The following is a 13,732-nucleotide window of genomic DNA, read 5'->3' on the forward strand; positions in this document are numbered from 1 at the left end:
TATATTACATCCCGCAGATAAGCGGCAAGCATCAATTTCTGCAACAAGATAAATGTTTGTTGTAGAAAGTTATGGAGGTGTACGCACATTGTGTGAAATTAGTTGCTTTCTTTTTCGACAGATGGGATTTTCTTCACGTATGCAGCAGCCGGGAGTTGTCCAGCCTTCTGGTCAGAATCAGTTTCTACAACAGGCCCAGTTCCCTGCTTCTTCCCCGGGAATGAACACAGCAAGCATGCCTATGACTCAGCCTGGCAATCAGACACCAGTTTCTCAAGTAAGTTTCTGATTTCTGGAAGTGGTGTCAGTGGGCTCTGTCATATACTGGTTTCATTGTTCAGTTTGTAGTAATGGAGGAGAACTTGTTTTCTCAAGATGCTTTTGGAATTGTAGTCAACTGAATTCACTTATTGAGACTGCATTTTCCTGATGTAGTACTGGGAATGACAAGGGCGAAACATTGTTGGCTTGTTCTCAGGCTTAAGTGTGACAGAGGAAGTTTTTAAAGTTTGGTCTTATGGAGCAAAGAAATTGTTACTCAGCATGCAATAGTAAAGAATTTCTTGCTTAACAGTGAGGCAGAGCAGAGCCTGAGAAATTAAGAGATCGTGGAAGAATCAGTCATAAAAAGGCATGTCTATCCAGGACCAATGTGTGTTGCTGGCTTTGGGGGATAGGAGGGTTATCACTACTAAAGATCTGAACTTACGGTCTAGCAGTTTCCTTTCTGTCCTTTCCCTCTCCCTTTTCAGCAAGAACCTTTCAGGCCAGGAAGAAGTAGGGAACGTCAGTTTGCTTCTCGTTGATGCTTCTTCCTAGTTTGCAGGCAAGATTATTGTGGAGTGACAGCTCTTTTCCTTGACCAATACAATTTTTTCATAATCTCATAATGGTACAGTTATAGCTGTACTTATTTCTCATGATAAATTCAGTTTCTAGTCTTGGGGGTGGGGGCATGGGCACACTGAGTGCATTTGAATGCAATTTTTCACTGTGGTGCGTTGTCGCGTATCCAAGATGTACAAATCTGCAGTTTCAGAAAGAAATGTTTTGCAAGGTGGGAGTGTAGGTGTGCCATTCTTTAAATGTATCAGCAAGGATAAGTTACTCTATTGAAACTTCTAATTTAGAACTGAAGAAATTATAGAACAGCTTTACGTTCATGTGGAGCAAAATAAATCAAATAGACTGTTTTGAAATAGAGTTTCTGAAAACAAAACAGATAGTTTGTCAAATTTTTGAGAGTATGCTGGTAACTGTGGGAAAGCAGCCATTTAACAGTAATTTTTCTTACTTTTCTACTTCAAGTCATTGCAAATGTGTACTTCTTTCCCACAGGCACAAATGACCAGTGCTTCCTGTCCTGTGAATTCTCCTGCAATGGCTCCAGGTTCTCAGGGGAGCCATATTCACTGCCCACCTCTTCCGCAGCCTCCCATGCACCGAAATTCTCCTTCTCCAGTACCTAGTCGAACCCCGACACCTCACCACACGCCCCCAGGCTTGGGATCACAGCAACAGCAGGCAGCAGCAGCTGCCACTGCTGCCCCCACACCTACTCCTCAGGCAATGCCACCTGGACCACAGTCGCAAACTATGCACCCCCCTCAAAGGCAGACTCCAACGCCTCCGCAGGCACAGCTGCCTCCACAAGTCCAGCCTCCAGTTCCAGTTACTCCCTCTGCAGAGCAACAGCAGCAACCCTTGTCACAGCAGAGCACAACTGCATCTGTTCCCACACCAACTGCACCGCTGCAGCCTCAGCACCCCACAACACCTGTAAGGAAATACTTTAGTTGTGCTTTCCCTGCAAGTGTTGAAGCGTAACGTTTAATTCTCAGTTGATCTTTATTTTTGTGTGAGTCTCTGATAAAGGAGGTAGCTCCTGGCATGTTTAATAGCAAAAACGGGTTTTTTTGCATTTGGGGAATAACCTTTTTGCATCAAGACAAGCCTATAGATCATCTGGTGTTTCCAGAGAGGGAGTATTTTTCAGAATTCTGGTGCGTATTTTGAAATTCACTGTGAAATATGGATGAGGTCTTTAGTTATGTCTACATATGTATACTTGCGTTGTACAATAGGGAAACAGTGTGTAATTATCTATATACTAGGCCTTCCAGTGCATGTTTCTGTTGCATGTTTTTCTGTAATTGTAGTTGTGTAGCAGTATGTTCATCAGGTGAAGCAAGTACAAGGACTAGAGTGCATGTAAACTTGGTGGAAACCTAGTATAGGCAAATGGTAGATTAGAGAAAGAAAAATAAGTTCATTAGAAGCCTGCTTGTAATGTGTGTTTTGTTCCTTCAGCTTTCACAGCCAGCTGTAAGCATCGATGGGCAGGTATCCAACCCCCCATCCACCAGCAGCACAGAGGTGAACTCTCAGCAGACTGTTCCAGAGCAGCAGCAGCCACCCTTGCAGGAAGTGAAAATGGATATTAAAACAGATGAAGGTGAACCAGAACAAACAGAGCTGCAAATGGAGGAGAAATCTGAGGTGAGTTTGTCAGCCAGTTGTTGGGTAGAATATCTTTAATCTAGTGCCACCAGATGCTTTCTGTCTCCATGCAAGCCATTCCTTTCAGAGTTCAATGAGAGCTGTAGGTGCTACCTGCTGCTGCTGCTATTTTGATTGTTGTCTTTCTCTACTCCTTCCTAAAGAAGGCTCTCGTGTTTTGTGGTGAAGTGGCCACAGGAAGGACCATGATAATGTGGGTGCAGCTCTGAGGCTTTTTGGTAATACTAATGTAAGAGAGCACTCACCTCAGTCCTTGAGATGTTATTGGCAGCTGTTAAATGTTACAAGAGCAGATATGTACGTGATGGGCTGCTTTACTGAGCTCTGACAACTTTTCACTGAGGACAGCTACGAGTGTGGCCACCAGCAGTGTCAGCTTGGCAGCCCCAGTGTAAGAGTGGCAGACCTGCCTGAAGAGCTGGAGGGGTACCTATATGTGTGTCTATGTGCAGCTCAGAACTCGTTAACAGGTCATCATTGCTGCTACTGCAATGTTTAAAGATGTGTGCTAGCACATCTGCTGAAGTTTTAGTCAAGTTTTGACTACAAAGTAGGTACCCTTATGTTTCGGTTTCGGCTGCCGCCGGCAACAAAAGCGCCACGCAGCCGCCCCTCCCTCTGCCGGCGTGCGGAGGAGAATGAAAAGAAACAGGCAGAAACTGGTGGGTCGGGATAAGGGCAGTTTAACAGAACAGCAAACAGAGGGAAACAGGAACAGCAACGATACAGATAAGGAGAAAACACGACAAAAACAGACCCGCTCTCTCGGACCGCACCGGCGCCGCACCCTCCTGAGCTGTGAGAGCGTTCCCGCCGCGCCGCCCCCCCCCTCCGGAACCCAGCATGACGGCACATGATATGGAATACCGGGCTCTGTTTGGCCAGGTGGGGTCAGCCCCCACCCCCCGGCTGTGCCCCTTCCTGGAGTCTGGTGAAAATTAACCCTGTCCTGGCCAAACCCAGGACATTATCCACCCCTTATTCCATACCATCTACGTCATGCCCAGGTCCCCCATTGTCCAGTTGATCACCACCACTTCTCCTGTCTCCAGATATCATTCCCTTAGTCTATGGATCATCACTCTAAAGTGTCCGTTGAGTTCATTTAATCCATGACTTCAAGCTCCATCTGTCGTAATGGTCTTCCGTGGCAGGAGAGGTGATGTGTGGTGATGGGCGGTCACTTGCTGCATCCGGAGCTCACGGCTGATGTATCTGGTGCGGCCCGTGCCCACAGTCTGCAGGAGATGTTGATCCTGATGAAGTTGCTGGATGCCAGTTGTTGAAAACCAGGTCCAGTTCCATCATCGCTGTGCTCTGCTAGGGTTCATCAAAAAAGTCCATCCTTCTTTAATCTGGATGATTCTTACTATGCTACTACTGGTACTAAATATAACAATTGTAACAGTGATAACAGACAGTGACAGGGTTATTTAACAATTAACTTTATACAATTTATTTATGGACTATTCTCCCCTAAAATCAAATCCCCATGAGGTACACATTGGACTTCCCCATCCTTCCGCATTACCCACCAGGTACACCCAGGTCCTTGAGCAAAGGCAATCCTGCGGACGGGCTTGCCTTTGCCCGAGGCAGGACTAACCCAAACTGTGTTCCCTAACATGTTCCGCATGTGCACTACAGGGACTTTATCTCCTTCTACAGGGCGCTGAGGTTTTGACTGGGCAGGACCAGCCCGGTTGGTGGACCCTCTGGTGTTAACCAACCAGGTGGCCTTTGCTAAATAAGTATCCCAATTTTTGAAAGTCCCACCCCCCATTGCCCTCAAAGTGGTTTTTAGCAGCCCATTGTAACGTTCGATCTTTCCAGAGGCTGGTGCATGGTAGGGGATGTGATGCACCCACTCAATACCGTGTTCTTTGGCCCAGGTGTCTATGAGGCTGTTGCGAAAATGAGTCCCGTTGTCCGACTCAATTCTTTCGGGAGTGCCATGTCGCCACAGAACTTGTTTTTCCAGGCCCAGGATGGTATTCCGGGCGGTGGCATGGGGCACAGGGTAGGTTTCCAGCCATCTGGTGGTGGCCTCCACCATTGTGAGCACATAGCGCTTGCCTTGGCGGGTTTGTGGCAGTGTGATGTAGTCAATCTGCCAAGCCTCCCCATATTTATATTTTAGCCATCGTCCTCCATACCACTGAGGCTTTACCCGCTTGGCTTGCTTGATTGCAGCGCATGTGTCACATTCATGGATAACCTGTGCGACGGTATCCATGGTCAAGTCCACCCCTCGGTCACGAGCCCATCTGTATGTCGCATCTCTTCCTTGGTGGCCCAAGGTGTCATGGGCCCACCGAGCTATAAAGAGTTCACCCTTATGTTGCCAGTCCAGATCCACCTGAGCCACTTCAGTCTTAGCAGCCTGATCTACCTGGTGGTTGTTTTGATGTTCTTCAGTGGCCCGACTCTTAGGGACGTGGGCATCCATGTGACGGACTTTTACAACCAACTGCTCTAGCCGGGCAGCAATATCTTGCCACAATGGGGCAGCCCAGATAGGTTTGCCTCTGCGCTGCCAGTTGTTCTTCCATTGCTGCAGCCACCCCCACAAGGCATTGGCCACCATCCAAGAGTCAGTGTAAAGACAGAGCACTGGCTACTTCTCTCAACTGGTAATGTCTAAAGCCAGCTGGATGGCTTTCACCTCTGCAAACTGGCTTGACTCACCGTCTCCCTCGGCAGTTTCTGCAACTTGTCGTGTAGGGCTCCATACAGCAGCCTTCCACCTTTGCTGCTTCCCCACAATGCGACAGGACCCATCCGTGAACAGGGCATACTGTTTCTCATCTTGTGGCAGCTGGTTATACAGTGGGGCCTCTTCAGCACGTGTCACCTCCTCCTCTGGCGATGCTCCAAAATCTTTGCCTTCTGGCCAGTCCATGATTACCTCCAGAATTCCTGGGCAACTGGGGTTTCCCATTCGGGTGCGCTGGGTGATCAGCGCGACCCACTTACTCCACGTAGCATCGGTGGTATGATGCGTAGAGGGGGCCCTCTCTTTGAACATCCAGCCCAGGACCGGCAATCGTGGAGCTAGGAGGAGCTGTGCTTCAGTGCCGACCACTTCTGAAGCAGCTCGAACGCCTTCATATGCTGCCAGAATCTCTTTTTCAGTGGGAGTATAGCGGGCCTCGGATCCTTTGTATCCCTGGCTCCAGAACCCCAGGGGTCGACCTCGAGTCTCCCCTGGTGCTTTCTGCCAGAGACTCCAGGTTGGGCCATTCTCCCCGGCTGCGGTGTAGAGCACATTTTTAACCTCTTGCCCTGACCGGACTGGACCAAGGGCTATGGCATGAACTATCTCCCGTTTAATCTGTTCAAATGCCTGTCGTTGCTCAGGGCCCCATTCAAAACCATTCTTCTTCCGGGTCACGTGGTACAGAGGACTTACAATCTGGCTGTAATTTGGGATGTGCATCCTCCAAAAACCCACAACACCCAGGAAGGCCTGTGCTTCCTTTTTGCTGGTTGGTGGAGACATAGCTGCTATTTTGTTGATGACATCCACTGGGATTTGACGGCGCCCATCCTGCCATTTTATTCCCAAAAACTGGATCTCTTGCGCAGGTCCCTTGACTTTACTTCGCTTAATGGCGAAACCGGCTTTCAGAAGGATCTGAACTATTTTCTCCCCTTTCTCAAAAACTTCCTCCGCGGTGTCACCCCATGCAATGATGTCATCAATGTACTGCAGATGTTCTGGGGCTTCACCCTTTTCCAGTGCAGTCTGGATTAGTCCATGGCAAATGGTGGGACTGTGTTTCCACCCCTGGGGCAGTCAATTCCAGGTGTACTGGATGCCCCTCCAGGTGAAAGCAAACTGTGGCCTGCACTCTGCTGCTAAAGGGATGGAGAAGAATGCATTAGCGATGTCAATTGTAGCATACCACTTGGCTGCCTTTGACTCCAGCTGATATTGAAGTTCTAGCATGTCTGGCACAGCAGCACTCAGCGGTGGTGTGACTTCATTCAGGCCACGGTAGTCTATTGTCAGTCTCCACTCTCCAGTAGATTTTCTCACTGGCCCTATGGGACTATTAAAAGGTGAGCGAGTTTTGCTGATCACTCCTTGACTCTCCAGTTGACGGATCAGCTGATGAATGGGGAGAAGGGAGTCTCGGTTGGTACAATACTGTCGCCGGTGCACCGTTGTGGCCGCGATTGGTACCTGTTGTTCTTCAACCCTCAGCAACCCCACAACGGAAGGATCCTCTGAGAGACCAGGCAAAATGGACAGCTGTTTAATTTCTTCCGTCTCCACAGCAGCTATGCCAAAAGCCCACCGATACCCCTCTGGGTCCTTGAAATACCCTCTCCTAAGATAGTCTATCCCAAGGATGCACGGAGCCTCGGGGCCAGTTACAATGGGGTGCTTCTGCCACTCCTGCCCAGTGAGGCTCACTTCAGCCTCCAATACACTCAGCTCTTGGGACCCCCCTGTCACTCCCGAAATGCAAATGGACTCTGACTCTTTGAACTCTGATGGCATTAAAGTACACTGTGCACCAGTGTCCCCTAGAGCTTTATACTCTTGTGGATCTGACGTGCCAGGCCACCGAATCCACACCGTCCAATAGACACGGTTGTCCCTTTCCTCCACCTGGCTGGAGGCAGGGCCCCTCTAATCCTCGTCAGAGAATTTGCTGCTCACCTGCTGTAAAAATGACTTGGAGGTCCCCTCCAGAGGATTGGAATCAAGGTCAAACTGTCTACCTGGTCTGGAGAGCTGGCTTCTGGAAACTGGAGTGGCATTTTTCCTAAGAGAATCCCCTTTGGTGATTGTTTTACCTCGCAACTCACGTACTCATGCCTCTAGACTTGAGGTGGGTTTTCCATCCCACTTCCTCATGTCCTCTCCGTGGTCACGCAGGTAGAACCACAGGGTGCCCCGGGGTGTATAGCTTCTGTATTCCCTCTCCTGAGCAGAGAAACACTTGCCCCTAATAGCTGAGACACTGGCCCATACAGGTGGGGAGTAGGACATATTCTTTTCTAGTCGCTTGACCAGTTTCTCCACGGCTGAGACAAGGGAGGAAGAGAGACTTTCCTCATATTGTTGGAGTCTGACAGCCACCTCATCCACTGTTGGTGCCTCTTTACCTTTCCAGTCTATTATTGCCAGTGAGTTGGCATGTGAGGATGGTGCGCTCCGCACAAACTTCCTCCACATGGATTGTGAGCACTGGAGTTCATCTGGGTCTGTGGGTAACTGCTGATCGTCTGTGTCACAGTAAACCAGCTCCCGCACAGCTAATTCCCTCAAGTACTGAATACCCCTTTCCATATTGGTCCACTTGCCAGGACAGCATACAAAATCGTCACTGAAGGGGTACCTCTCCCTCACGCCTGACAGAAGTCTCCTCCAGAGGCTGAGGAACAAATGTTCCTTTTTCCCAATAGCCTTGTCCATGCCCCCATCCCTGGCCAGGGATCCCAGCTGCTTGGCTTCCTTGCCCTCTAATTCCAAGCTGCTGGCCCCATTATCCCAGCACCGCAGCAGCCAGGTGGCAATGTGCTCGCCTGGGTGGCGGCTGAAATCTTTCCGCACGTCTCGCAGCTTGCTCAGAGACAGGGACTGGGTGATGATCTCTGTCTCTATCTCCTGTGATGACCCTGGCTCATCATCATCCCTCCCGGAGCGATCTGCTCTCTTTGCGTCTTTCTTTAGTTTTACAGGGGCGACTGCTACCTGCACAGGTTGGTCATTGGGCTCAGTCACTGTGCCTGCAGCTGGAGCTGGGGCTGGAGCAGCTGCTGTGCCTGCCAGGGAAACCGAGGCAGACCCTGCAGCTGTGGCTGCAGCAGCCGTGGTGCCGGTTGGGGAGGCTGTGACTGCCTGCTGGGCTGGAGGGGCTGCAGGGCCGGCTGGGGGAGCAGCGCCAGTCGCAGTGCCTGCTGCTTCGTTTCCCCCCCTTTCCCCTTTAGGGCACTGAACAGTGTTGAACATGGCTCGGTAGGCATGGGCCAGACCCCAGCACATTGCGGTGATTTGTGTCTCTCTGGAGTTCCCAGGGTGGCAGCACACTCTTTTGCAGATATTTTACTAGTTTGTCCGGATTCTGTATTTGTTCAGGGGTGAGTTTAAAACACACCGGGGGTGCCCACTGCTCTAGACACCTGCCCATGCTGTCCCACACACCCAGCCACTCACAGCTATCCGGCCCCGGGGCAGGTCTCTGCACGATGTTCTTAACGACTTGCTTAACCCTAAACAAAACCCAAAACCCATTCAGGAGGCATAACAAAAGGAGAGTGCTGGCCTGAGCATCCCACAGGTACTCGAAATTGTCAAAAGCTGTTAGGACTGGCCTGAAGGAGAGAGGGGGGGTGAAAGAGTGGGGGAAGTTATCCCCTTCGGTTTTCCCCACAGACTGGGTTTGATTATTAACAAATTCTAAGACATTGGATCCGATGTACGGAAATGACCGCAGTGCCGCATGCAAATACAAGCCTAATTTCATGCACATTGATGTTATCATGTCATTAGTCGATATCGTACAGTAGAGCAAAATTATCATCCTGATCTTTTTCCCAGCGATGATGAACAGCACGGCATTGAATACATACTGCAAATAAGGATTCAAAAACCACAGCCATCTGATCAAAGACAGAAACATTTTTACCGGCGACTATTTAACACAGAAAAATGCGTATAACAAAATTTAACAAAACGTAAGAAAGCAGTTTTAACATCCGCTGCTCAGCCCTGCCGTTATCCGTGCCCTATGTCTGGGCGCCAAATTAAATGTTTTGGTTTCGGCTGCCACCGGCAACAAAAGTGCCATGCGGCTGCCCCTCCCCCCGCCGGCGTGCGGAGGAGAATGAAAAGAAAGAGGCAGAAACTGGTGGGTCGGGATAAGGGCAGTTTAACAGAACAGCAAACAGAGGGAAACAGGAACAGCAACGATACAGATAAGGAGAAAACACGACAAAAACAGACCCGCTCTCTCGGACCGCACCGGCGCTGCACCCTCCCGAGCCGTGAGAGCATTCCTTCCGAGAGCATTCCTGCCGCGCTGCTCCCCCTCCCCTCCCCCCCCCCCCCCCCCCCCCCCGGAACCCAGCGTGACGTCACATGATATGGAATACCGGGCTCTGTTTGGTCATGTGGGGTCAGCCCCACCCCCGGCTGTGCCCCTTCCTGGAGTCCGGTGAAAATTAACCCTGTCCTGGCCAAACCCAGGACACCTTAATCCTAGGGAAGAGGGATGGGCAGGATGGCAGATGGTTTTAAAGGAGAGAAATGTGGATGGGTGACTTTGTAGGAGACCAAGTGACAGGCTCCAAACTACTTTCCAGGTTAAAGTAGAACCAGTCGTGGAGGAATGTAAACCAGACCCAATGGAACAAGAAGAGAAGAAATCCGAAGTGAAGACTGAAATACCAGATGGGGAAGAGAGACCTACTACTCCAGCTACTCAGTCTTCTCCAGCAGCTGGGCAGTCTAAGAAAAAAAGTAAGCAGGAACACTATTTTGACTGAAATTCACCACATCTCTCTACTGAGCGGGCTTATATGGAGTGTTCTTTGTGGGTCTTGGACAAAATATCGAAGACGTGCTTGTAACTGGCTTTGGGCAAGTTCTTTAAGGCTTTAGTATTAGACATTAAGCCTTAGTGAAATTGTCACTACAATAGAGATTTGAAATACCTCCTCAGTTACAGATATTTCTAGACAGATTTTTTTCTTGGGACCTCAGAGAGGGGCTGTATTTGGCCTGTAAACCAGCTCTGTTAAGCGGTGTATTCCTATGATAAAAACAAGATTCTCTTTAATGTTTTGGCCATCTCCTTGTGTCCAGGTGATGATTTCAATATCCTCCTCAGAACTCAGTGTTGCAGAGGATAAACAAACCATGCTAAGTAACTTAAACCTGTTGTCTGTAGTCTTTTTCCACAGACCTCATATTTTCAGCAGATTTCTTGCTTACAGCTGTTTCTGCTATCTTTCTAATGTTGTTTGTTTTTCAAAAGTTTTCAAGCCAGAAGAGTTGCGGCAGGCGCTTATGCCAACACTGGAGGCACTTTACCGTCAGGATCCAGAGTCTCTTCCATTTCGACAGCCTGTGGATCCCCAATTACTAGGAATTCCTGTGAGTATCTTAGCAAGATAATTTCCTGGCTTTAATTCCAAGCTACTATATTTTGACATACCTGTTTAAGAACAGCTTAGGTCTGTCTTGTTAACATTTTTATATAGATACATGTGAAGATGTTTAGCTTAGGCAGTGGAACATACCATACCTGACTTAGGAAAGTTTGTTTTTTTCAAAAGTTTGTTTGGTTTTATGTTCCTTTTGATAAATAAGCGCGTATACCATACATTGAAGTGATTACCAACAGATCCCTGGTGCTGTGTGGGCTTTTTATGGATGTTGCTTCATGTTGTGATCCTTTTATTGCTGAATTCCATGGGTGTTTCTCATCATATATGAAACTTGGCTAAATATGTAGGAAGTCAAACAGTACAAGACCACTTTAAAAAAAATAATCCAGCAATTATTATTAATCTGTTATAAGGAAGGAAGAGACTATTCATCTTCTAGTTTTTGTTTAGGTCAAATTTTCTGCTAGTTTTAGAATAGTCTTCAGAGGACATTACTATCCTTCGAGGATATGTGTTTTAAACTCTCTGGATTGACCGCACAAATTTACTATTTATATACAAATATGTATGCATAGAAGTCCTCCTTGGGTGCTTTGGGTAACATTTTTTGCCTGAAAGGTTGTTTGGTTGGTTTTCGTGTGGTCGTGTTTTTATAAATAATGCAAAAATTCAAGGCCTGCTGTATTGTAAGCAGGCATAAATGTTGCTAATATTCTTTAACAAGCTCTGAATTGGCTGTCATATTCTGATGACTTTTGTAGGAGAAGTGGTCCTATAACTGGTGAGGGAATTGGAAAAAGGCATTCTTTAGCGGAGACATGATAACTTTTGTTGTCTAATACAGTTACTTGTTTTTGTTTAATAGGTTGTCTGGTCTACTGAAAACAGTTGCTTTCTATTAATGCTCTCGTGTATATCCTCGGATCATATTGCTGCAAAAACATTACCGTTTCCACTTTCTTGTAATACTTGTTTTGCTGACTGAAATTAGAGTGGCTTTATTTCATCAGGAATGGAAGAGCAATAAACCCTGAGAAATAAAGGAATAATGAAAAGGAAGCACTGGGGAGTGATATGGTATTGCTTAGAGATTTCATTGTATGTCACAAGCAGTTTGACAATCAAGTCGGGGAGGAACCTGTTTTTCTTGGTGTACTGCAGAAGAATTTAAAGGCTGAGAATGCACATGCTGTCATGTCACAACATAGTTGTGTAGTAGTGTTTTGATATGCTGTGTATTCTCGCAGGATTATTTTGACATAGTGAAGAACCCCATGGACCTCTCTACTATCAAGAGGAAGCTAGACACAGGACAGTATCAGGAGCCGTGGCAATATGTGGATGACATCTGGCTCATGTTCAATAATGCCTGGCTGTATAACCGCAAAACGTCCCGGGTATATAAGTACTGTTCCAAACTGGCAGAGGTGTTTGAGCAAGAAATTGACCCAGTTATGCAGAGCCTTGGTTATTGCTGTGGAAGAAAGGTAAGAAAAATAAGTATTTTTAGTCTGCTGCTTGTGTCCTTGAAGTTGCAGTTGTTAGCAGTTACGGTGTGTCAAAAATTTTGAAAGTTTACCAGGATTTAGCAATCCTGAGTAATCTGATTTTGAGGGTTTTGTGGATCTTCTAATTCTGTCTGGTGCATGAATCAGCTATTTGTATATAAGCCCTTGGGGGGGGGAAGTCAGTAACTGAAGGCTTATTTTGATTAAGGTCAACCCATTTGCTATTGCAAATTAAGCAGATGTGGTTTTGGTACTGCAGAATTGCTCTCTACTTCGCTGTATATCGAGACTGTGCATTTCTATTGTCTTGTTTTGATATGTTTTCCATCTTTGGAGTAGAGCTAACTTGAGAATAGCAGCCCACTGAACGCTTTTTATGACTAGCACTTCATGCACTTGCTGTACGTTGAGATTTGTGCCCAGAATAAGGTGGAAATGATCACTGTCTGGGTCACGCTTGCTTTTCATGGAGAGCAAGTGAAAACGCGTATGAGTACTAAGACGACCCATTCCTCTTTGCAGTTGGAGTTCTCACCACAGACTTTGTGTTGCTATGGCAAACAGCTATGCACAATCCCTCGGGACGCCACTTACTACAGTTACCAGAACAGGTAAGGAAAACTCACTTGGCTCAGTTTCATGCATGCTGCAATCAATCTGTTAAGATGTGCATGTATTTACATATACATTTCCTTTATGCTTGTACACTTCTGTGTTTTAAGATAAAAATTTGCTGGAAGTGCCGTTGAATAGTTTACCTTGTCTCTTAACGATTTCTTTCTGCAAAAGTGCACTGCAGTCTTTGATCTCCCTCTTTTGTTTGCAAATGTTTTACTATATTTTTGTCCTGTAGTTAATTAAATCTTCAGTTATCTACAAATCATATATACAAGTCTGTTGTCTTTTGCTTCTACCATGTAACAGTATTTTTCATGCAGAACATTGAGTAAACTATGCAGCAAGTATATTAATGCTTGTAATATATGTTATACTTGCCAAGTCTTTGTTTTTCTCATGATATTAACACTTGAAGAGCTAACTTATTTTTGTGCTGCAAATCTCCATTGGAAAATTTGTGTATTCAGATCTTCAGTAGATTGATGCTTGCTTTTTCTCTCCAAGTTTCCTTAAGGGAGTTATCTTGCAGTAGCTGTCAGCAGCTGTGTAAAACACTGTCAGTTCTACAGCACCTTTGAATTTTTTTTTTTACTTGAGGTTTATTAAAAGTTCTAAACTTATTTGACTTCTGAAAGCAGGCTTCTTGCTAGGCATCTCTTTGCCAGTTGGGGAAGCAAGGCAGGAAGCAGCAGGGAAATACATACTGTAACACTCCCATATCACCTCGCTTGTCACCAGAATGCACCTGTTGGAGCCAGAGGGCTGGTTACCTCCAAACTTTTGTCACCTCCATCAATTTAGGTGCTGCTTGCCATGCTTTCCAACACCTTAAAAAAGCCCCAAAACAACAAAAACACAAAGGCTTTTACCGGAAAGCCAAGAAGATTTTGCAAGAATTGTAGGTTTCTTAAGCACCTGGTCAGGTGAAAGCAACCAAAAAGATACAGGAGTTATACCTT

At 46.9% G+C, this 13,732-nt stretch overlaps 1 protein-coding gene across 7 annotated transcripts in view; it reads left to right on the forward strand.

The window, feature by feature from the left end:
* EP300 (EP300 lysine acetyltransferase) overlaps nucleotides 1-13,732 on the forward strand; it is a 69,576-nt gene that overhangs the window by 36,256 nt on the left and 19,588 nt on the right. For all 7 annotated transcript variants that reach the window (XM_075429529.1, XM_075429525.1, XM_075429528.1 and 4 more), the window contains 7 exons: nucleotides 122-277; nucleotides 1,339-1,779; nucleotides 2,311-2,499; nucleotides 9,841-9,997; nucleotides 10,515-10,633; nucleotides 11,895-12,134; nucleotides 12,678-12,766. In XM_075429529.1, coding sequence (XP_075285644.1) covers nucleotides 122-277; nucleotides 1,339-1,779; nucleotides 2,311-2,499; nucleotides 9,841-9,997; nucleotides 10,515-10,633; nucleotides 11,895-12,134; nucleotides 12,678-12,766 — 1,391 coding nt within the window. The remainder of the gene's footprint in view (nucleotides 1-121; nucleotides 278-1,338; nucleotides 1,780-2,310; nucleotides 2,500-9,840; nucleotides 9,998-10,514; nucleotides 10,634-11,894; nucleotides 12,135-12,677; nucleotides 12,767-13,732) is intronic.

The sequence above is a fragment of the Opisthocomus hoazin genome, chromosome 8, assembly GCF_030867145.1.
Source record: "Opisthocomus hoazin isolate bOpiHoa1 chromosome 8, bOpiHoa1.hap1, whole genome shotgun sequence".
In the NCBI taxonomy this organism is placed as follows: domain Eukaryota; kingdom Metazoa; phylum Chordata; class Aves; order Opisthocomiformes; family Opisthocomidae; genus Opisthocomus; species Opisthocomus hoazin.